This window comes from Stomoxys calcitrans, chromosome 1 (assembly GCF_963082655.1).
Source record: "Stomoxys calcitrans chromosome 1, idStoCalc2.1, whole genome shotgun sequence".
NCBI classification, from domain to species: Eukaryota; Metazoa; Arthropoda; class Insecta; order Diptera; family Muscidae; genus Stomoxys; species Stomoxys calcitrans.
The window spans coordinates 261,116,085-261,140,476 of NC_081552.1; the positions used below are offsets into that span (position 1 = coordinate 261,116,085).

Here is a 24,392-nt window from a genome sequence, read left to right on the forward strand (position 1 = left end):
GAATTTACAAAATTTGGAAGAGACGCCTTCACATTCGTACCAGTAACAGTCGATATCAGAACTTATGCACTTTCTTCGACATCCACGGTTTTGCTCTGCACTCTAAACGAATACACAGAAACAAATTTTTAGTTACCCCAGGTCATGGAAAAACCTACCAAAAATTGAGGTCAGCCTGCCAACCTACCAACAGAATCCAAACCTACCATTGGTAGGTAGGAACCTACCGAAAACGGCAACACTGATCTTAACATGAACCGATATCGGTAAAATTCAACATCAATGTCGAGATTCGTTAGAGAACGCTTCGTGTCAAATTTCGTAAGAATCGGTTTGCAAATGACCACATTATTGCAATATTAGTCACAATCGGACGAACATATATATGGGAGATATATTCAAATTTGATCCAATTTCAATGGGCTTCGTCTCTGTGCAAAAATATGTCTGTGCTAAATTTAAAGATAATCAGATAACATTGCGAACTGTACTTTGTACGTAAATTAACATGGACAGACAGACGGACATAGTCGATCCGTATACTTATCAATGGGTTTATTTTTAAAACCTTATACCAAGTTATAATACCCTGTACCACAGTAGTGGTGTAGAGCATAAAAATATATTCACAGAGAAAAGATTGCCGTTGTTGGAATGTGTTGTCTTTGTTAAGTTCTTCTTTATTATGATATCCATTCAATATCGAATGGCTTATTTATACTTCACTATCTGGACAGGGCCCGCTCCGCTGCGCCTTCTTTCTCTCTCTTATTTTATCTGAGCTCTATACTGGCACGGTCAGGAAAAAAGACCTGTTTGGGGGTACTAGTACGGCCTTTCTCGCCAATGTGGATATCATATTGGTGCTCCACTCCCAAATTTCTTTCATTTGAGGCTTATATTGCTTTGGTATGGGGTGTTTTTGGGGGTGAGTTGGACCCCCATGTATCATATTCGTGCTCTAGTCTCAAATACCTTTCATTTGAGCCTAATGTTCTCATTATTGGTTTAAATTTATATTGGGCGGGCTTTGAGGATGGGACGGCCGCCCTAGACATCCCACCTTTACTAAGTATACCAAATTTCTGCTTTTGAGTTTTTGTATACAATTTAAATTTCGCGTAAATCACCCCATCCATCTCTGAGATCTGGCGTTTTTGTAAAAATCTCAAATCAATTCATTTGAGCCATATATTGCCATGGTCGGTAAATATGGACTCTTTGTGGGGTGTTTTGAGAAGGGATGGCGAATACGTTTATTTAAGCCCCATATTGCAATGGTCAGTAAACAATTGCTGATTGTATTGGGAAATAGAGAATTAGTCCCAAAAGTGGGTATCAGTTTTATGCTCTACTCCTCAATACCTATCATTTGAGCCCCACACTTACCTGGTCGGTGAATATGTCCGATATAGGTGTGTTTTGGGGAGTGGGGTGGTCCCCCAAACACTAAGCCCTGAAAATAAATCAGCATCGTGCTCTACTCTCAAATATCATTGATTTAAAGGTCATATTGCCATTGGCTCCAAATTGGATATTAAACTCGTTTTATAATCTCAAATACCTTTCATTTAAACCCCTTTTTGCAAAAGTCTGCAAATATATCCGGTTTGGGCAAATACGACCTATTTAGGGGGTTGTTATGGGGGTGAGACGTCCCCTAGACAGTTGGTCCTTAATGTTAATATCGAATTCGTCGTCTAATCTGAAATACCTTTCATTTAAGCCCCATATTTCCATAGTCGGCAGACATGTTCCGTTTGTGGGTGTTTTGGGGGATAGGGCGGCACTCAGTGACTTGGCTCTGAAAATATCTATCATATTCGTGTTCTTCTCTAAAATAACTCTTAATTGAGCCCCATATTGCAATTGTAAGCTAATATGTCGCATTTAGGTTGTGTTATAGGGGTGGGGTGACCCCATAATCACTTTTTCCTGAATATTGATATCAGATTCGTGCTTTACTCCCAAAGACCTTTACTTTGAGACCCATATTGCTATGGTCGTAAATTTGTCCTGATTGGGAGTAATTTTGGGGAGAGTGACGCCCCCCAAACACTTGGTTCCACATTTGGATATCAGATTCGTATTATACACTCAAATACCTTTTATTTGAGCCCCATATTGCCATGATCAGTAAATAAGTCCTATTTGGGCGGAGTTTTGGCGAAGGGGAGGACCCCCAGGAACTGGAACCCACATTTGGATATCAGATTCGTATTCTTCTCGCAAATACCTTTCATTTGAGTCCCATTTTGCCATGGTCGGTAAATATGTCCGATTTAGGGGTGTTTTGGGGGTTGCGGTGGTCCCCCAAACACTTGGTACGACAATTGGATATCGATAGATACGTATTCTAATCTAAAATAACTTTCATTTGAGTCACATATTGTCGTGATTGGTGTATATAAATATATGGTAGGTTTTGAGGGTGGGGCGCCCCCCACCCCCCTAGATACGCCATTCGAAAGGATATGATAAGGGGGAGGATCCCCCCCCCCCCTCCCCTTGATATATCAAAAAATGTTGCACTGTATTTTCACCACGGGATCATTATGCACCATCTGTGCATCTGACTCTTAAGGAACACAAACAAACAAACAAATACAAATAGATTTTTATACCCTCCACCATAGGATGGGGGTATAGAGAGACCCCATACAGTATATTTATTCTTGATCGTCCTTACATTTTATGTCGATCTAGCCATGTCCGTCCGTCCGTCCATCTGTCTGTCGAAAGCACGCTCACTTTCGAAGGAGAAAGGAGCGTCCCTTTGGGTGGTGTTTTTTGCTGTTGATCAGTGCGGAAACCAAAAATGCAATGTGACACTCAACAAGTGTTTACTGACCATACACAACATGAATGAGCAACGATTTGTTTACAAAACGTACAATGAACCATAAATGTGTTAGCAGTACATTTAACTATAGTTTGGTGATTCCTAACATACGTACACTACAGCCCTGGTTTTGCAGCTATGTTACTCCGGCTCTAAGATGGCGATATGATATCAGACTTGAACCAGAGATTAGAGCGATTAGGGATTTTGTAAGTAGCGCTGAATTCTTGACACAAATTTTTTAAAATTATTGTACTTTTTAGTATTTAGAGCGCGCATCAATCCGCCTTCCGGTTAAGATCGTTGTCCGCAATGACGATTTTATAATTCTGAACTTATATCTATACTTACCTTCTTGGCAACTAAAAAAATTTAAATAAAAAATTATCTTAAAAAAAATCAAGTCTCTAAATGTACAAATCAAATTTTTCCTAAAATTTTTAAAATTCAAATTCTCTTTAAATAAATCATTACCATAGCCAAAAGTTTCGCATATAATTACAAAACTTCCATGAGCCAAATACATTCGCGTTGGCCAATTGCTCTGCGTGAAAAAAAAAAAAACATAAACCGAATACCCCCATGTGGCTGCGAAAAGTAGTAATGAATTGAGCACCATATTGTGTACTTTTCAACTGAAGCCCCATCATCAGCATAAAGTAACAACAGCAACATCATCATCAGGATACCAATTTTTTGCATTTCGAGTAGTTGGGAAAACCCATATGAGCTCAGCCATTCCTCTTCCTTGCTTCAGCACCAAAAAAAAAAAAGTTGAATTTTCGCGAAATAACGCAAATTCCCAAAGTGTACAACTTTTGAATAATGCATGGCCATCCATAAACCACAATGCATTTTCCAAACTTTTTTTGCTTTGTCCATTTTATATTTTTTGGTATACCTCAATCCTGCACCCAATGGCAATATAGCACATGCGAGAAATGATTTCTCTCCAAGTGGACGAGTGCGTTCCTATCTATGCTCATATGGGGTACAGCAGCAGTAGCAGCAGCAGCATCAGCACTTCTGATGCAATATATGGTCATTGGGGTAGCACTGATGCCCCCCTTGCTAGGGGAAAATCAAATTTTTTTCTCCTTAATCCACTGGTCATATTCATAAACACAAAATGAAAAAAAATGATAAACTCAAGAGGAACTTTTTAGCAGGACTTTTCCAATGTACACTCACACAAGTGCGTGCATGGATTTCATTTCAATCAGTTGAGATTGTGCACTTCTCAAATATTCCCACAGAGTGGTACTTGTTGTTACATTTTTAAGGGTTTTATTCTTTCATTTGCCTGCGCCTCATAACAGAACTTTGCGAGCAACTTCAAGCGCACTGTTTTTCCCAGTGATACGTGTGATGATATTGGCTGTGCTACAACTCTGGTTACTATAGCAATAGATTGCTTATTATCAAAGTTATCCAAATGTGTAAGCTTTTTTCATTCATATGGATGCTCCAAGCCTTTTGCTTGGCTCAGTTGGAACATCTAAACTATTAAAGTTGAAGTAACAAAAGTCTTGTCGTGTCCAAACAAACATGTGCCGTTATTTTCCAATTTCGTGGGTAACGTACACAGAAAAAAAATGAAAATCAACTTCAGTCTAGAGCTGGCAAAATATCGATAACAATGAATATTTTTCTGAATTTCGATTGATATTTTTCCTATCGATAGAAAATTGAACAAAAACAAGTAAAAAGGTGTTAAGTTCGGCCGGGCCGAACTTTGGATACCCACCACCTCGGGTATATATGTAAACCACCGTTCATCAAAATCCGGTGTAAATTGCATTCCTTATGTCCCATAGCAGTTATATCGAAATATGTTCCGATTTGGACCAAATACTAATCGGTACAAGTCATTGTTCCAATGTGTATAACAAAATATTGGTCTTTTTAGAAGCTATAACTAAAAATAAACCGATCTGAACCATATGAGACACGGATGTCGAAAAGCCTAACACAACGCACTGTCCCAAATCTCGGTGAAATCGGGCATTTTATTGGCCCGAAACCTTAAATCGAGAGATCGGTCTATATGGCGGCTATATTCAAATCTGCACTGATGTGGGCCAAATTGACGAAGGTTGTTTAAGAGCCTAACGCCACTCACTGCCTCAAAATTCGACAAAATCGGATAATAAATGCGTCTATTATGGCCCCAAAATATAAAATCGAGAGTAGGCCGATCTCTGGCAGCTATATCCAAATCTGGACCGATCTGAGCCAAACTAACGAAGGGTGTCGAGGGACATAACACAACTCACTGTCCCAAATCTCAGCCAAATCGGATAATAAATGTGGCTTTTATGGGCCTAATACCCTAAATCGGCGGATCGGTCTATTTGGGAGCTGTATCCAAACCTAAACCGATCTGGGCCAAATTGACGAAGGATGTCGAAAGGCCTAACACAACTCACTGTCCCAAATCTCGGTGAAATCGGACAATGAATGCGACTTTTATTGGCCCAAAACCTTAAATCGAGAGATCGGTCTATATGGCAGCTATTGGGTTGCCCAAAAAGTAATTGCGGATTTTTAAAAGAAAGTAAATGCATTTTTAATAAAACTTAGAATGAAATTTAATCAAATATACATTTTTTACACTTTTTTTCTAAAGAAAGCTAAAAGTAACAGCTGATAACTGACAGAAGAAAGAATGCAATTACAGAGTCACAAGCCGTTGAAAAAATTTGTCAACGCCGACTATATGAAAAATTCGCAATTACTTTTTGGGCAACCCAATATATTCAAATCTGTACCGATCTGGGCCAAACTAACGAAGGATGTTGAGGGACCTAAGAAAACTCACTGTCCCAAATCTCAGCCAAATCGGATAATAAATGTTGCTTTTATGGGCCTAAGAACCTAAATCGGAGGATCGGTCTATATGGCAGCTATATTCAAATCTGGACCGATCTGGGTAAAATTTACGAAGGATGTTGAATGTTTAACACAACTCACTGTCCCAAATTTAAGCAAAATCGGATAATAATGCAAATGCAAATTTTGCCCATGAACATTCCACTAAGGAACAGGGGCAAACTTCTCACATATCAATGAGTGCAGTCCGATTCAAGTTTTAAGCTCAATGATAAGGGGCCTCCTTTTTATAGCCGAGTCCGAACGGCATGCCGCAGTGCGACATCTCTTTCGAGAAAAGTTTTACATGGCATAGTACCTCACAAATGTTGCCAGCATTAGGAGGGGAAACCCACCGTTGAAAATTTTTTCTGATGGTCTCGCCAAGATTCGAACCCAGGCGTTCAGCGTCATAGGCGGACATGCTAACCTCTGCGCTACGGTGGCCTCCGTATGTGGCTTTTATGGGCCTAAGACCCTAAATCGGCCGATTGGTCTATATGGGGGCTATATAAAGATATAGTCCGATATAGACCATCTTAACCTTAAATTAACTTGCTTATGGACAAAAAAGGAATCTGTGCAAAGTTTCAGCTCAATATCTCTATTTTTGAAGACTGTAGCGTGATTTCAACAGACAGACGGACGGACTAGATCGTCTTAGATTTTTACGCTGATCAAGAATATATATACTTTATAGGATCGGAAATGGATATTTCGATGTGTTGCAAAGGGAATGACATAGAGGGCGCAATTTTCATCCGATCAGACTAACAATTGCCATGTAAAAACTTCTCCTCGAAAGAGGTGTCTTACTGTGGCACGCAGTTCAGACTCGGCTATAATACGGAGGCCCCTTATCATTGAGCTTAAAAACTTGAATCGGACAGCACTCATTGATATGTGAGAAATTTGCCCCTGTTCCTTAATGAAATGTTTATGGGCAAATTTGCATTTTCATTAGTACAGTTGTTGGAAGTCATGGCAAAACATGTTATGCCAAATTCCATCCAAATCGGAAAAGAATTGCGGCCTCTAGAGTATCAAGAAGTCAAGACCCCAGATCAGTTTATAGGACAGCTATGTCAGGTTATGGGCCGATTTGAACCGTTCTTAACACAGTTGTTGTAAGTCATAATAGCCTTTCAGTAATAGCCTCGTCTTCTCACGATCTGGATCCTCCCATAAGATTTTCGCCGTCCTACCGACCATTTCGCTGTTCCACAATGTTGCATGCGCATTTTTCGCCCACTCCCTTAACTCGGTATGCGTCGACCCGAAAGGCTTCGGGTTAACCAAGTTCATTGACGGCAGTCCTCTGGCCGGGGGACCATAAATTCTGTAATGATAAGCCTTCGATCGAACTTATTATTCCCAGACTCCGGTGTTTCCGTGAGTCCCGACGTGTCCTGTGAAGAATGCATTTTCATCAAAATCCTCAACATGTTCTCCATTGCCTCTACTCTCAATCCGATGTCGTCCTCTAATATTTCAGTTTGGACATGGGTTTTTGAGAGAAACTATTTCATTTTACGGAGTCATTAACGCTATCGACCTGTTCGCAGAAAACCTTCCAAGAGGTAATATTATTGTATTACTTTAGCAGTGTGTAATACACATCCCAGTAAACTTTCCTTTTTTACTCTGTGCTCTGTTGTAAAGTCGAACCTCCAATGTTGCGAACCTCCCTGGTCATCCAGAGTTATTCTTGTGCTGATTTCCTTTCTCGAAGAGGACAATGCAAAATTTCAGCCAAATCGGATAGGAATTGCTTCCTGTAGTGGCTCAAGAAGTCAAGACGGCAGGAGTAGTCCCTCATGCGTTTTAGCTACTGATGAGAGAAGGAAGGTCGGTCTGTACGACCCTTGCTCGTTTCAATTCCAGGTTTCAGTAGCGGCATCACACTGCCCATCCACAAACCATCGGATACTATATTAGTGTTCTGACAGGCTAAGGACAGTTGTGAGGTACTCGCCTCCAGGCAGATCCAGATTCTTCTTCAGTGTAGATATTCCGTCTGAGAACAGCGACTTGGCGACGATGTCTAGCGGCATGGAAACGACGAATGGCTCTCTTTCTATCCTTGTCACTCTCGGGTCAATAAACTGACAACTATCTAAGGAAAATACCTCACAAGTATTTCCAGCATTTTCATACCCTCCACCATAGGATGGGGGTATACTAATTTCGTCATTCTGTTTGAAACATATCGAAATATACGTCTGAGACCCCATAAAGTATATATATTCTTGATCGTCATATCATTTTAAGTCGATCTAGCCATGTCCGTCCGTCTGTCGAAAGCACGCTAACTTTCGAAAGAGTAAAGCTAGCCGCTTAAAATTTTGCACAAATACTTTTTATTAGTGTTGGTCGGTTGGGATTGTAAATGAGCCAAATCGGACCATGTTTTGATATAGCTGCCATATAAACCGATCTTGGATCTTGACTTCTTGAGCCTCGAGAGGGCTCAATTCTCATCCGATTTGGCTGTAATTTTAGATATGGTGTTTTGGTAGCACTTTCAACAACTGTGCTAAGTATGGCGCAAATAGGTACTTAACCTGATATAGCTGCCGTATAAACCGATCTTGGATTTTGAGTTCTTGAGTCCCTAGAGCGCCCAGTTCTCATCCGATTTGGCTGAAATTTCGCATGAGGTGTTTTGTTATAGCTTGCAATAATTGTGCTAAGTATGGCGCAAATAGATACATAACCAGATATAGCTGCCATATAAACCGATCTGGGATCACGACTTCTTGAGCCTCTAGAGGGCGCAATTCTCATCCAATTTGGCACAAATTTTGTACAACGGCTCCTACCATGTTCTTCAACATACGTATGCAATATGGGCAAAATCGATCTATAGCTTGATACAGCTCCCATATAAACCGATCTCCAGATTTTGCTTCTTGAGCCCCGAATCGGACTATAACTCTTTCTCCTCCGTCCTTATTCATTATTCTTTTTTTGCCTAAAAAGAGATACTGCGCAAAGAACTCGTCAGATATGACCATGGTGGAGGGTACATAAGATTCGGCCCGGACGAACTTAGCACACTCTTATTTGTTTATTTAAAAACAATTGTTTTCCTAAGCAAGCAAATAAAAAGCCAACCAAGACAAGTATCACCTGTTGTAAGTCGTTCGCGTTCTTTTGCTTTGCAAAATTTTTAAAAAGAATAAAATGCCTCCTACTCTCCCCAAATTTTTGCTGGAAAAGTACGAGAAAAGACCAATTTTAAATGCATCCCAACCATGGCATAATTAAATTTGGCTTGGTATTAATTTATATAAAATTCTTAGTTATCTATTTTCACAAGCGCCACCTACCAGCCTATTTGTAACAACACAAAATGTTTACCTAAGTATAATTTATCTATGACCAGAGTTGTATTTCGTTGAGTACTAAAATTCAAATCGACAGTTCATACTAAAATTTAACAAATGGTAAAACTGTATGTCAAATTTGGTTGTGTGTTTACCAAACAGAATGGAAATGGAGGTTTATTTTTTCTGTGAATATACATAAACGAGCATTTTTCATGTTTATTCAAATGTAGCAGATTTTCATAAATATTATAAATAAGAGGAATGTAAGTAAGAAAATAAACGTCACAAATCGCAATGAATGCTTTCAACACAAAACCAGATAACGGCGAATTTTCGTTCACCCAGCGTAATCGGTTAATGGGGCTAAGCTACAGTAAATTATAATACTGTAAGTATCTTATAAAGGGTTTTCTAACAAGAGGTGTTATTTGGAATTACCCGGTTGTTGTTGTGGCCACATTTACATGTTGAGGTGGCGATCCTCATCAAGCTCTTATAGGAAATTGGTCGCCGCGGGAACATGATGGCCATTGGTTGTTTAAAGGCGCCAATGACTCGCCTTGTCGCATCTAGCATCATAGGCACTCAATATTTAAGCAAAAACCGGTGCCTCCCGGCCTCTCGCTGGAGTCTCCACTTGATACCATTGTGTATGAGTTCAACAAGTTGTCTTTGTCTTCACCCCAACTGCCGCCCAGTTGCCCATGAACATTCCACTAAGGAACAGGGGCAAACTTCTCACATATCAATGAGTGCAGTCCGATTCAAGTTTAAGCTCAATGATAAGGGGCCTCCTTTTTATAGCCGAGTCCGAACGGCGTGCCGCAGTGCGACACCTCTTTGAAGAAAAGTTTTACATAGCATAGTACCTCACAAATGTTGCCAGGATTAGGAGGGGGAAACCACCGCTGAACATTTTTTCTAATGGTCTCGCCAGGATTTGATCCCAGGCGTTCAGCGTCATAGATGGACATGCTAACCTCTGCGCTACGGCGGCATACAGCTTTACTTTTCGAAAGTTAGCGTGGTTTGCACAGACGTACGGACATGGTTAGATCGACTCAAAATGTCATGCCAATCAATAATAGGCCAATATTTCGATGTGTTACAAACGGAATGACGATGTTAGTGTACCCCCATCCTATGGTGGAGGGTATAAATACAAACCCTATTTTTAAAGTTCGGTTTACTATTTGGCTATTGCGTTTGGTACCATGAGTTGACAACCACTGCTCAGAGATATCGGACATGTGTGGGCTGCTTACAGTCAGGAACCACTGAGTCAAGTCCTGGATAGCTGTAAGCACGACACAGGCTGGAACATTAAAGTCCGTTCAGTGTGGTGTTCATTCCTGTCACGAGAAGCTTAGCTGCGAGCTACAGGGCGTGTCCACAAGTTGTGGGTGGGAGAATACTCCATGCAGAATAGCTGCAACCGCAGTTGCGGACAATCAGCGGTAACGAGCGGAGTCTCAGTGAAAGGCCGGGTGGCACCAGCTCTTACGTAAATACTGAGTGCCTATGATGTTCGATACGAAAAGGTGAGGTTTTGGCGCCTTTAAATAACCAATGACCATCATGTTCTCGCGGCGATCGGTCCTTTGGACCGGAGTTACGGAAGCTTGACGAAGACCGCCACCTCCACATGAAAATGTAGCTATAACAACAACAACCGAGTCGAGTTGGTAGCGTTCTAGAATTACCAGTACGGGGTCGTGCTTTTGATTCACTCCAGAGATCTTGTTGTTGTTATTGTTGCTATTGGGTTGCCCAAAAAGTAATTGCGGATTTTTTAAAAGAAAGTAAATGCATTTTTAATAAAACTTAGAATGAACTTTAATCAAATATACTTTTTTACACTTTTTTTCTAAAGCAAGCTAAAAGTAACAGCTGATAACTGACAGAAGAAAGAATGCAATTACAGAGTCACAAGCTGTGAAAAAATTTGTCAACGTCGACTATATGAAAAATCCGCAATTACTTTTTGGGCAACCCAATATATCAGTTTGTTGTGTTCTATCTTTCGTCTGCTTGATTCTGTTGAGTGTCAAGACCCAGGAACTGTGCGACTAAGATTGGGTGCGTCCACAGGGACCTGGCTCTGAGTCGAGTGGGTCTGGCTGGGCAGTTAAACAGGTGACGTGTATCGTGCGGTCCCTGGTTACAATCGGGACATACATCGCGCACGTTCGCATCTATCCTGGCTCTGTAGAAGTTGAGGCAGAGATATTGTATTTCTCTGCTGTGTAATCACACTGGACTAAAATTGTCTAAGTGAGATAATACAAACAGATCATTCTGGATAAGCCAATGTTGCGTAGATGCTAGATCTGGATATTTAACACAACCTAGCCTTTAAGTTATGGATAAGAAACAATACACTGATACACCATTTATTAGCGTGTTTAAATAACCAGTGGCATTCATGTTCCCGTGGCGATCGGTCACCTCCTCATACATTTGCGGCTACAACAATAACAACACCAATTCGATATATGCGGGAACTGTAGCTAAACATAAACCGATTTGGCTTATTGCAATGTCAACTGGCATTCATGTTTAGGAAGTATTTGTGAAAAAATTAGAGTAACTAGCTTAAATCGTTCGAAAGTTAACGTGCTTTCGACAGAAAGACGGAATGTCATTGTGGTCGAGTGTATACTTTATAGGGTATTGGTCAAATTTTCGAGGAGTTACAAGCGAAAAGCCAAAATGGGGGAGGGTATAAAAATCAGATTTCTGTTTCCAGATTTTACTTAAAGCAATGCAAAATCCATTGATATATGAAACTTAAAAAAAAAACAAATATAAATTATTCTCTCGCAATGAGCTGTCCACTACAAGTTTACGACCAATGATAACAGGCGCATTTTTTCCGAGTCCGAACGGCTCACGGCAGAGAGACATCAGTTTAGTAGAGAAGTGTGCCCTCACTAGGAGGGGATCGACCCAGACATTCAGCGTCAAAGAAGGGCAAGCTAACCTCTGAGTTGAGATATTGACCACTTAAAACATCTCTCCTTAGGAGAAGTTAGAGTTCATCCAAAAATCTTAGCAAAATATTTTTTACTCTGTTAGAAGTGGACTACAGTTATTGAAAACAAGTAAGAGCGTGCTACGTTCGGCCGGGCCGAATCTTATTTACCCTCCACCATGGATCGCAATTGTCGAGTTCTATGCGCGGTATCTATTTTAAGGCAAACAAAGAATATTGAATAAGAACTGTTATGCTACTAGAACTATATCAAGTTATTATCCGATTAGGACCATGAATGAATGCTGAACATTGTAGAATTCATTGTGTAATATTTCAGTTTATTCGGATAAGAATTGCGCCTTGTAGGGGCTCAAGAAGCAAAATCGAGAGATCGGTTTATATGGGAGCTGTATCAAGCTATTGATCGATTCAGACAATATTAGACACAAATATTGAAGGTCACGAGAGAAGCCGTTGTACAAAATTCTGCGAAATCGAATGAGAGTTGCGCCCTCTAGAGGCTGAAGAAGTCAAGATCCCAGATCGGTTTATATGGCAGCTTTATCAGGTTATGTACCGATTTGCGTCATACCTAGCACAGTTCTTGGAAGTCATAACAGAACACCTCATACAAAATTTCAGTCAAGTCGGATGAGAATTGCGCGCTCTATTGGCTCAAGAATTCAAGATCCAAAATCGGTTTATATGGCAGCTATACCAGGTTATGAACCGATATGAACCATACTTAGCACAGTTGTTAGAAATGATACCAAAACACCATTGGCAAAATTATAGACAAATCGGATGAGAATTGCGCGCTCTATTGGCTCAAGAACTCAAAATCCAAGATCGGTTTATATGGCATCTATACCAGGTTTTGAACCGATATGAACCATACATAGCACAGTTGTTGGAAATGATACCAACACACCATGGGCAAAATTTTAGTCCAATCAAACGAGAATTGCCCCCTCTACAGGCTCAAGAAGTCAAGACCCAAGATCTACAGGGTCAAGAAGTCAAGACCCAAGATCGGTTTATATGACAGCTATATCAAAACATGGACCAATATGGCCCATTTACAATCCCAATCGAACTGCACTAATAAAAAATATTTTTGAAAAATTTCAAGCGGCTAGCTTTACTCCTTCGAAAGTTATCATGCTTCCGACAGACAGACGGACGGTAATGCCTAGATCGACTTAAAATGACGATCAAGAATATATATACTTTAAGGGGTCGCAGGAGACGCATATTTCGAGGTGTTACAAACAGGATGACGAAATTAGTACACCCTCTTCCAATGATGGAGGGTATTATAATATGGCAGCCAGGTGTACTGCTAATTTCCTTTAGGCTCATTAAAATGGCTTTATAATTTGTTAAATTAATATGCCCCCCTCGTTATCATACTGAACCAAGTTATATGTGAGCAATTGTAGGGCTTCCCATTCCCAATAGTTCTCAGTTTGTTTCAATTATAATAGACGAAAACTGTAAACAAATGGCTTTGTGACTCATGTTTACCCTTTTCACCGCAAAATTCCCAGGCATTAATGCTGTTCGAATAGCCAGCTGCGTCTACACTGAAAAAGAACCAGAAAACATTAAAACAATACTCTGTGGTTACGACAATACCTTGACCCAAACTTCACTTGCTACCAACACATATCCACGGCCAAAGTACGTTTCCACGTTATTGCAACACATTGTGGGAAAAAGATTCAACTGTAAACAAAAGACATTTCCATTAGAAAAATTCGTTTAATTTTTATTAAAATTTGTAAAACTTGGACGGAATGGTAATAAATGTATGTTTGTTTAGGCATACGTACTTATCTATATATGAAAAAACATTTTGTAAAATATTTGCAACTGATGTGTCGTCTTAGGTATTAAAAAAGATGCCTTTGCTTTGTATAAATGGAATGTAAAAAATACAAATATTTTGGATTAAAGATAGATATGGGCAAAGGGGATTTTCTTATGGTCTAAGTGATTGGATGTTCCAATTTCTGTTTTCTTTGTATATGGTGTAAAACAATCGAACTATGCTTACAATACTATCTAAGGCACAATGTAAAAACAAAACGTAAAAAACACTGCATTCCATTCGAAATTGTGTTACTACTTCATAATTATTCAGTATTCGAGAAAAAAAAAACATAATTAAGAGATTCGGAAAAAAGATAAAATTGAGAACAAATGCAAGTTGTCGGTCGTGTGCATTGGTAAGTTGCAATGTGCAAATTATTGAGCTGCCTAGCTTATGTCGTTTTTCGTTTATGATGTTGATGGCTGTGGACGATTCTCAAATGATTCATCTCGAGTTCATATTCAGGCATCATTTGAATTTGAAGTAAGTGATTTTTTGTGTGATAATTGCATATTCGACATGCAATCATTCTAAGGTCTACTACATTCATTCGTTGTCTTTGCTCGTACTGTGTCTGGATGATGTGGAGAGTGGTGGTGGACTGTGGGGAGGTTTTTGAGATTCTATTGCTTAGGTCACCGCAAATTGGCGCGGTCACAATGAAATTTCTGCGCAATCAGTCTTTACCGGAATGTAGTATATTTTTAATGAGCATAATAGCATAAATCATAAGTACCAACGGTAGAGTTGTAAACGGTATGGGAACCTTTTCTTTCAGCTGCATACATTATAGTCTTTTTTTTTTTGTTTTGTGTAGAAGTTGGGAGTAAGTATCGACCACATGTACACACTTTAAAATCAGTTAAGGAGATGATGTTTGTAGCGGGCAGAATATATGATGAGATTCTACAAATAACTATGAATGAATCCTGAGGAGGCGGTCTATCCAATGGGTGGGACGTTGGTGTCTTAACGATGGATATTGTTGTTGCAGTTGATGTTACTTGCCACCGTGCATCATCTCAAATCTGGTCTGAGACTCTTTGAACAGGGTCCTCTTGCGTTTCTGCACATTGGCCTCGGTGAGAAACAGAGTACCGGCCACCAAGGCCATCACTGACCCAACACAAGCCAAGATAAACGACCAACCAAACCAATTGTTGGCATGTTCTGGCATCCAATTGTTACGATTGCCCAAAGAGGCAAAAATAATGACAGCCAAGCCAGCACATGCCCCAGCTGCAAGCACCACATATCCAATAATACGTATAAGTTTAACAAAGTGCTTCTGATCGGGTCCAGCACATAGGAAAAACACCAACACTCCTATGGCAGACACCAACATTCCCACAAAGCCCAGTGTGTAAAAGAACTGTGTTGCAATCATGAAGGGGGGCAGCAGGAAACCGCGAATCTCATCGTAGCCCGTTGTAAATGGGTCATACACCCACCTGCATCCCACAAAGAAGCGGCGTTGGCTGTCGTCGTTCACATCTGGCAGCGAACGGAAACAATGCACCCACAAGCCCAAGCGATCCATTTTGGCTCCAGTAATGCGATAATCACTCACCAGCCAGCTGGGTGTGGCAAATGCGATGGCTATGAAGCCAAATGCCAGCACGAAAAAACCTACGCCACAGCTGCCGGACAATGTTCTCCGCTTCATATTGACCGTAGACATAAATTCGGGGGGTATTTGTTCCTGGGAGTTTTGTCGTGCTATATGAGATGCTTTTTGCATTCCTTTTGTGAAAAGAACTTGCGATTCTATGTTCGATTGACAAAATTGAATTGAATTGACAAAACGAAAGGTGTGACGAAACAGAACTCAAAACAACGAATGAAAATCTCATTCATATAAAACTGGTAGCCCCCAGGGTAGGTTATCAATTCCTATGAATGAATGAATAAGAACAATACCAAGACTTTAAAAAGTTATCCGTTATCGATAACATGTCGAGGCATGCTGGAAGTCGGTTTCGGAATTTGAAATAATAGTTGCGTTTTATTTTAGTACTGCATAGTGCAGTGCAATGAAAGTTGTATGAAATGACATATAATGCTAGACAGTGGAAGCATTCCCAACATCTTCCTTGTTATTTCTTGTTTATTTCTATTCGTTGTAACTGGCAGCTTGGCAAAGAGTTGGGTGAGAAATCGACTCTATCAAGAGCATAGACAGTGAAAGAGAAAAGAGAGTATATGACCCATCCGACTCTTTGCAAAGCAGCCAGTTGCAACGAATAGAAATAAACAAGAAAATTTGAACAACAGGATTATTGTGAATAGATAAAGAAGGTGTTATGAATGAATAAAAAAATGATTTAGACACAATTAAACCAATTTTTTTTTTTGTTTTTGAATTACAAATTATTGGGTTGCCCAAAAAGTAATTGCGGATTTTTTAAAAGAAAGTAAATGCATATTTTTACTTAGAATGAACTTTAATCAAATATACTTTTTTACACTTTTTTTCTAAAGCAAGCTAAAAGTAACAGCTGATAACTGACAGAAGAAAGAATGCAATTACAGAGTCACAAGCTGTGAAAAAATTTGTCATCGCCGACTATATGAAAAATCCGCAATTACTTTTTGGGCAACCCAATATATGTATAAAACATATTTACGCTTTGCTGATAACTTTTTGTTAATTTGCTTGTGTTTTTCAGCGTTTTTGTATTCTCCAATTTCCTTCTTCCCACTTCTCTAAAGAAAGAAGCAAAAGAAAACGTCATATTTCTTCTAGTTGCAACTCATGTGCAAATGTGGGCAAATTTGCATTTGCTGCGTTTAATTTTAGTCCTATCCAGAGCAAAACAGACATTTTGCATAAAATATCAGTCCAAAGTTCCACTGGTAAGTTATCGATAACATGCAATAACAGTTAATAAGAAACGATTAATCGTGATTTGCACTGTATAATACCAATATTTATAAAACAGCAATTTGTATATGAGAAGTATGTCCTTGTTACTTAATGGAATACATGACATAATTACCAGGTAGTGTACCGGAAACAGCTGTGTACAATTTTTTCCCGCGAAGTGTACTACCTGTCAACGTGTTTTGGTTGTGTGTGTGTATTATAGTTAAGAACCGCAACCAAAGATTATAGGAATTTTACCAAGGCGGATTTAAAAAGGTGGGCTCACGTGAACAGCTGGTCAGGTTTGACAGTATTAAGATGACAGATTTTTGTTTGCATTCTCTGTGTTATTTTCTTTCGCGCATATTCTCTGCTCATGTACGCACACGTATACACACACGCACACAAATTTCTTTGCGTGTGTTGGCAAAAGTATGATCAGCTTGATGACAAGATGACAGATTGCACCATATGATTTGTAAATGAGACCACCTTTAATTGTTTCGCCATGGAATTGTATAAGATATACAAACTAGAGCAAGAAAAATATCGATGGCACTATCGATATTTAATTTTTTGACTAAATATCGATTGATATTTTTTCGATGGATACTATCGCAAAAGTTAAATTTTTTGCAAAAATAAGCAATCCGACAGTGAATGTATCCTTTAAGATACATTGCACCTATAGAGGGCGCAATTTTCATCCGATTAGGCTTACATTTTGTACAATAATTTTTCTCATGACTGACTTTATTAACCTTGGTTTTATTTGGTCTGTACAAATCGATCTCTTGAAATTAACGATAGTATCGATATTTAGTATGAAAACTATCAAAAATATCGAATGTTGCGATTATCGATAGTTTTCCAGCTCTAATACAAACAGCTTGGTCTTCCTTATATCGTAAAAGTGGCACAATTTTGATTCATGCAAGTTGGCATGTCGAATGCAGCATTTTTATCAATTCCTCCTTGTGTTCTTGCGTAAATAGAAAATTAGTTTGTAAATTATTACGAAATTACGCTCAATTGTGCTAAAAAAATTTTTGTGAAAAATGCAAATAAAATTTTTCTTTTTTTTGGCACCATTTAAAGCAAATTTAAGGGCCTATGTTTTATTTAATGGAAAAATTGCATAATGAAAACATCATGCCGCAACATGGCGAAACAATTAAAGGTGGTCAACAACCACAAATCATACGGTGAAATCCGCCATCTTGCCATCAAGCTGTTTGACATTTTGCCAACACAAACAAAGACATTTTTGAACCTATATTGTGGGTTTATTAGAAAAGAAGACCAAGCAGTTTGTATATTTTGTAAAATTGCTAAACTCCTTGACCAAACACACACAAACAACGAAAAATGGCGCGAATTAGTAACATAAAATCAGAGTTGCACTAATCACTGATTTTGAACGATAGAGCACTCAATATTTTATTGTTGGCCCACTACCTTTAAATAAATATATCTTGATGAGATATTCATGAGCAAAGTTGCTATCAAGCATTTAAATCAATATTCTTTGCATATCGATTAACATCACCGTACGTCGCCATCTAATGGCAAAACAAAGCAACAGCTGCCATTCTCAAAGCAATTAAAACTGTTATGACTCAACGGTTAGAATTTCAATATTCATCAACAAGCCTGAACATATGCTTTAAAAATTAAAATATTTGTTTTAGAAGAATAGGTGTAATAATTGTGGAATGTTCAGCGATCTGCTGAAAGAGATAAAAGATAATTCCTTAATTCTTTGACCATAACGCACATACAGCGAAAAATGGCGCCAACTAGTAACATAAAATCAGAGTTGCACTAATCACTGATTTTGCATTCAATATTTTGTTGTATGGCAATTGCCACTACCTGTAAATGAATATATCTTGATGGAATATTGATGAGCAAAGTTGCTATTTAGCATTTCATTACATATCGATTAACATCACCGTACGTCGCCATCTCATGGCAAAACAAAGCAACTGTTGCCAATCCCAAAGCATTTAAAACTGTTATGTCTCAACGGTTAGAATTTCAATATTCATCAACAAGCCTGAACATATGCTTTAAAAATTAAGATATTAGGTACTAGAAGTTTTAGAAGAATTGGTGTAATAATTGTGGAATGTTCAGCGATCTGCTGGAAATTAAGGAAAAAGATAATTTACACAATTTGAAATACATTAAAATGGTTCACCCAGAACATAATAATAATTAAATAAATATGTACATATACATATTTAAAACAAATTTGCTCATAAACATTCCATGGAAATGACTGCAGTCCGTTTAAAGTTTAAGCTCAGTGATAATATGGTACCGCCTTTTTTTGTAGCCGAGTCTGAATGTTTTAATGTTTTTGTCAGAAGGAATAGAGCACGTTCTAATAGAAAAAAATTACATGTGCTATTTTGAAAAGTGATTTTCATATGTTAGTTTCGTTTGTATCACACGACATGTACAACTCAACATATGCTAGATTTGAGGTCATAAGACAACTACATGCCGTGTTATAGAGCCTTTAGCGACACAAATTCGTGGAGGTAACTGAAACCTCGCCAGCGAGGTATTCAGCTTAAAACGAAAACAAACAGTGGCTCTTGGAGTGAAAATCGGGCTATATATATAAATGAGAGCTATATCTAAATCTGGACCGATTTCTATAAAATTCACCAGCCATGTCGAGAGTCATACGTAATTCCCCCCTGCCAAATTACGAGATAATCGGTTAATAAATGAGCACTTTATTGCTATATTTCTCAAAATCGGACGAACATATATATGGGAGCTATATCTAAATTTGAACCGATCTCGAGCAAACTTCTCAGACATTGTGATAAACATCGAGGAAGGCGTTGTACAAAATGTTGACATGATTGGTCAATAAATGCGCTTGCTGTGACTTGAGAATATATGTAAATCTGAACCGATTTCCATGAAATTCACCGCCAATGTTGAGAGTGTAGAGAAAATCCTTCCACCCAAATTTCCAGCGAATCGGTTAACAAATGATCATTTTATATACATACTATAGCGACTGTAGCGTGATTTCGACAGACAGACTGAAGCTGAAACTTTGAACAGATTCTTTATGTGACCATAAGCAGGTTAAGTTCGAAGATGGGCTATATCGGACTATATCTTGGTATAGCCCCCATATGGAACGATACGCCTATTTGGGGTCTTAGGCCCATAGAAGCCATATTTATTATCCAATTTTGCTGAAATTTGGGACAGTGAGTTGTGTTTGGTCCTTCGACGTCCTTCTTCAATTTGGCCCAGATCGGTTCAGTTTTGGATATAGCTGTCATATAGACCGATCCGCCGATTTAGGTTCTTAGGCCCATAAAAGCCACATTTATTATCCGATTTTGCTGAAATTTGGGACAGTGAGTTGTGTTAGGCTCTTCGACATCCTTCTTCGATTTGGCCCAGATCCGTCCAGATTTGGATATAGCTGCCATATAGACCGATCCGCCGATTTAGGTTCTTAGGCCCATAAAAGGCACATTTATTATCCGATCTTAATGAAATTCTGGACAGTGAATTGTGTTAGGTCCTTCGACATCCTTCGTCAATTTGGCCCAGATCGGTCCAGATTTGAATATAGCTGCCATAAAGACCGATTTGTTGATTTAAGGTTTTGGGCCCATAAAATGCTCATTTATTGTCCGATGTCGCCGAAATTTGGTAGAGTGAGTTAAGTTAAGCCCCTTAACATACTTCTGCAATATCGCACAGATCTGTCCAGATTTAGATATAGCTGCCATATTGACCGATATCTAGGTTTTAGGTTTTGGGGCCATTAAAGGCGCATTTATTATCCGGTGGAGCCAAAATTTGGGATAGTGAGTTGTGTTAGGCCCTTCGAAGTCTTTCTTTAATTTGACCCAGATCGGTCCAGATTTGGATATAGCTGCCATATAGACCGATCTCTCGATTTAAGGTTTTGGGGCTATTAAAGGTGCATTTATTGTCCGATTTTGCTGAAATTTGGGAAAGTGAGTTGTGTTAGGCCCTTCCACATTCTTCTTCAATTTGGCCCAGATCGGTCCAGATTTAGATATAGCTAACATATCAACCGATATGTAGATTAAAAGTCTTGGCGCCATAAAAGGCGCATTTATAATCCGATTTCATTGAAATTTGACACAGTGACTTATGTTAGGCTTTTCGACATCCGTGTCGAATATAGTTCGAAAATTGCAAATTTTGCCCATGGACATTCCGTTAAGGAACAGGGGCAAACTTCTCTCATACCAATGAGTGCAGTCCGATTCAAGTTTAAGCTCAATGATAAGGGGCCTCCTTTTTATAGCCGAGTTGGAACGGCGTGCCACAGTGCGACACCTTTTCAGAGAGAAGTTTTACATGGCATAGTACCTCACAAATGTTGCCAGCATTAGGAGGGGAAAACCATCGCAGAATTTTTTTTTATGGTCTCGCCAGGATTCGAACCCAGGCGTTCAGCGTCATAGGCGGCAATGCTAACCTCTGCGCTACGTATATATAGTTCAGATCAGTTTATTTTTAGATCAATATTTTGAACACAATTGAACAATGACTTGTACTTATTAGAATTTGGTCCAAATCGGAACATATTTCAATGTAGCTGCTATGGGACATAAGGTATGCATTTTTCACCGGATTTTGAAGAAAGGTGGTTTACTTATATACCCGAGGTGGTGGGTATCCAAAGTTCGGCCCTGCCGAACTTAACGCCTTTTTACATGTTTGACGGTCAAATGTTCATGCGATATTGAATGTATGCTGGTCCCACTAATGCCTAAGGTTCTCTCAATCTCACTATGGGTCACATGACGATCTTGCAAAATCAGTTGGCGCATAGCATCTATGGTTTTTGGAACAACAACTGATTTTGGACGACCCTCACGAAATTCGTCTTGGAGTGAACTACGACCTCGGTTGACTTCACCATACCATTGATAAATACTGGTCCTTGATGGAGCTTCATTGGCAAAAATTTGAATTAAGTTCATCGATGCACTGTTATTGAGTTAATCCACGTCGAAAGTTGTAAAAAATAATCACACGAAATTGTTCACGATTTAATTTCATTTTTTGGGCGAGATGAATCTTGTATGTTACTGTAAACAACACAAATAGCGCTCGTGTGTCAAAACGTTCTGAGTACACTGGTCCTTGATGAATTAAGTTCATCGATGCACTGTTATTGGGTTAATCTACGTCGAAAGTTGTAAAAAATAATCGCACAAAAATGTTCACGATTTAATTCCATTTTTTGGGCGCGATGAATCTTTAAGTTACTGTAAACAACACAAATAGCGCTCGTATGTCAAAACGTTCTGAGTACGTATAACCTCAAAAATGTCAAGCTTTACGATAGAGCTGTCAGTTGGCAGATTGCAACACAAGCGTTGTCCAATCCCAAAATATAAAAGGCAACACTCGTATACCATTTTTTCCTAGTGCTTAGTGGGAGGGGATTAATTTTTGAAAAACTAAATCCCCCCTTCACATCAGCGTATTCACGGACAATCAATATCAAGATATTTTAAATACTATATTCATATGTCAATTTAGAGGAGGATTTAAAAAAAAAAAAAATCCAGCTCATATTTTTGCATAAATAAAATATATGATATGCTAATTGATATCATGATCCAAGTCTTAATAGCTCGCCTCATATTTGACACTTTCGTCTGAGATTCTTGGAATTGAATTTATGGCGGCTTTTGTTGGACATGTTTTAGAAATTCTTTCATTTGATACTTGTCGCAGATTCTAATTTCGCAAAGCTTAAGACAAGCATACATTTTTGTCTTGGACTGACATTTAGCCATTGTTCATATTTAATTCCAAAAGATATGATTTCTTTTCACATTGTCCGAACTAAACTCGATTTCCTTTTGGCTGCATCTTCCAAAAGCGAATGAGTTCACTAATTTATGCTCATACCAAATGGAATCATGAATGAAAATTTGAATAATCTGAAGACTTGAGTGATCAAAATCAACAACTTGGCATTTAAGGTGTCTGTCATTATCACTTAATAGGCAGATCAGTGCCTTTGTTTGTTGGTCGTAAAATCAACTTTAGGGTATTAAACACGTTGGGTTTTCCGCAAACGCTGTTCCGTGACTCTTAGCGAGGAGCTCCTATTAGCATGTACACTTAATTGTGGGTTTGATCTCTGGTCTAGATCATGTTGTGGTTTTGATTGAAACTGGAAAATCACTTAAATAAATATTTTATTAATTTTGCCAGAATAAAGCGGATCAAATAATCAAATAATTTCTGATTTGCAAAAATTATTGAAGAATATGAAGAATTTCACAGAGTGCATTAGATCCTATTTGGTATACTGGATGATAGTTGAGACAATGTTTCATTGATTTCGATTTGAAATCAAAACCATAGAAATGCCAACCAACTGATGGCTCAGCAACCGATAAGTAAAGAACGCATGTGTACAGTAAAGCAAATGCAAGTTTGCACTTCTCACATATCAATTAGTGCAGTCCGATTCAAGTTTTAGCTCAATGATAAGGGGCCTCCAATGCGACACCTCTTTGTGGAGAAATTTTTATATGGCTGCCACACCAAATTGTACAGTACCTCACAAATGTCGCCAACATTCGATATTTTCGCCAGGATTCGAACCTACACATTCAGCGTCATAGGCGGACATACTAACCTCTGCGCTACGGTGGCCTCAATGTGTACTGTAGTCCCTAATGTGTGCCAAATCGGTCAAAAAGTAAAATTTCTAGGGGCTCTAGAACCCTAATAGGGAGATCGGTCTGAATAGGAACAACTAAAAAGGCGGCCTGGCCGAACTTTGGATACCCACCACCTCGGGTATATATGTAAACCACCTTTCATCATTGGTCTTTTTAGTAGCTAAAGGGTGATTTTTTTGAGGTTAGGATTTTCATGCATTAGTATTTGACAGATCACGTGGGATTTCAGACATGGTGTCAAAGAGAAAGATGCTCAGTATGCTTTGACATTTCATCATGAATAGACTTACTAACGAGCAATGCTTGCAAATCATTGAATTTTATTACCAAAATCAGTGTTCGGTTCGAAATGTGTTCAAATTTTGACAAATTTTGTTCAGCGATGAGGCTCATTTCTGGTTGAATGGCTACGTAAATAAGCAAAATTGCCGCATTTGGAGTGAAGAGCAACCAGAAGCCGTTCAAGAACTGCCCATGCATCCCGAAAAATGCACTGTTTGGTGTTGTTTGTACGCTGGTGGAATCATTGGACCGTATTTTTTCAAAGATGCTGTTGGACGCAACGTTACGGTGAATGAACACATTTCGAACCGAACACTGATTTTGGTAATAAAATTCAATGATTTGCAAGCGTTGCTCGTTAGTAAGTCTATTCATGATGAAATGTCAAAGCATACTGAGCATCTTTCTCTTTGACACCATGTCTGAAATCCCACGTGATCTGTCAAATACTAATGCATGAAAATCCTAACCTCAAAAAAATCACCCTTTATATCTAAAAATAAACCGATCGAAACTATATACGACACGGAAGTCGAAAAGCCTATCATAAGTCACTGTGTCAAATTTCAGTGAAATCGGATTATAAATGCGCCTTTTATGGGGCCAAGACTTTAA

At 38.8% G+C, this 24,392-nt stretch overlaps 1 protein-coding gene across 1 annotated transcript; it reads right to left on the reverse strand.

Moving 5' to 3' along the window:
- Nucleotides 1–13,766: 13,766 nt before the first annotated feature.
- On the reverse strand, nt 13,767–15,734 carry LOC106095857 (uncharacterized). Its single transcript, XM_013263266.2, has one exon. The coding sequence runs from the start codon at nt 15,637–15,639 to the stop codon at nt 14,899–14,901; it is 741 nt and encodes a 246-aa protein (XP_013118720.1). The 5' UTR covers nt 15,640–15,734; the 3' UTR covers nt 13,767–14,898.
- Nucleotides 15,735–24,392: the final 8,658 nt, after the last annotated feature.

Coding starts and splice junctions, on each gene's coding strand:
- LOC106095857 (XM_013263266.2), bottom strand. CDS start 15,639: ATGCAAAAAGCATCTCATATAGCACGACAAAACTCCCAGGAACAAATA.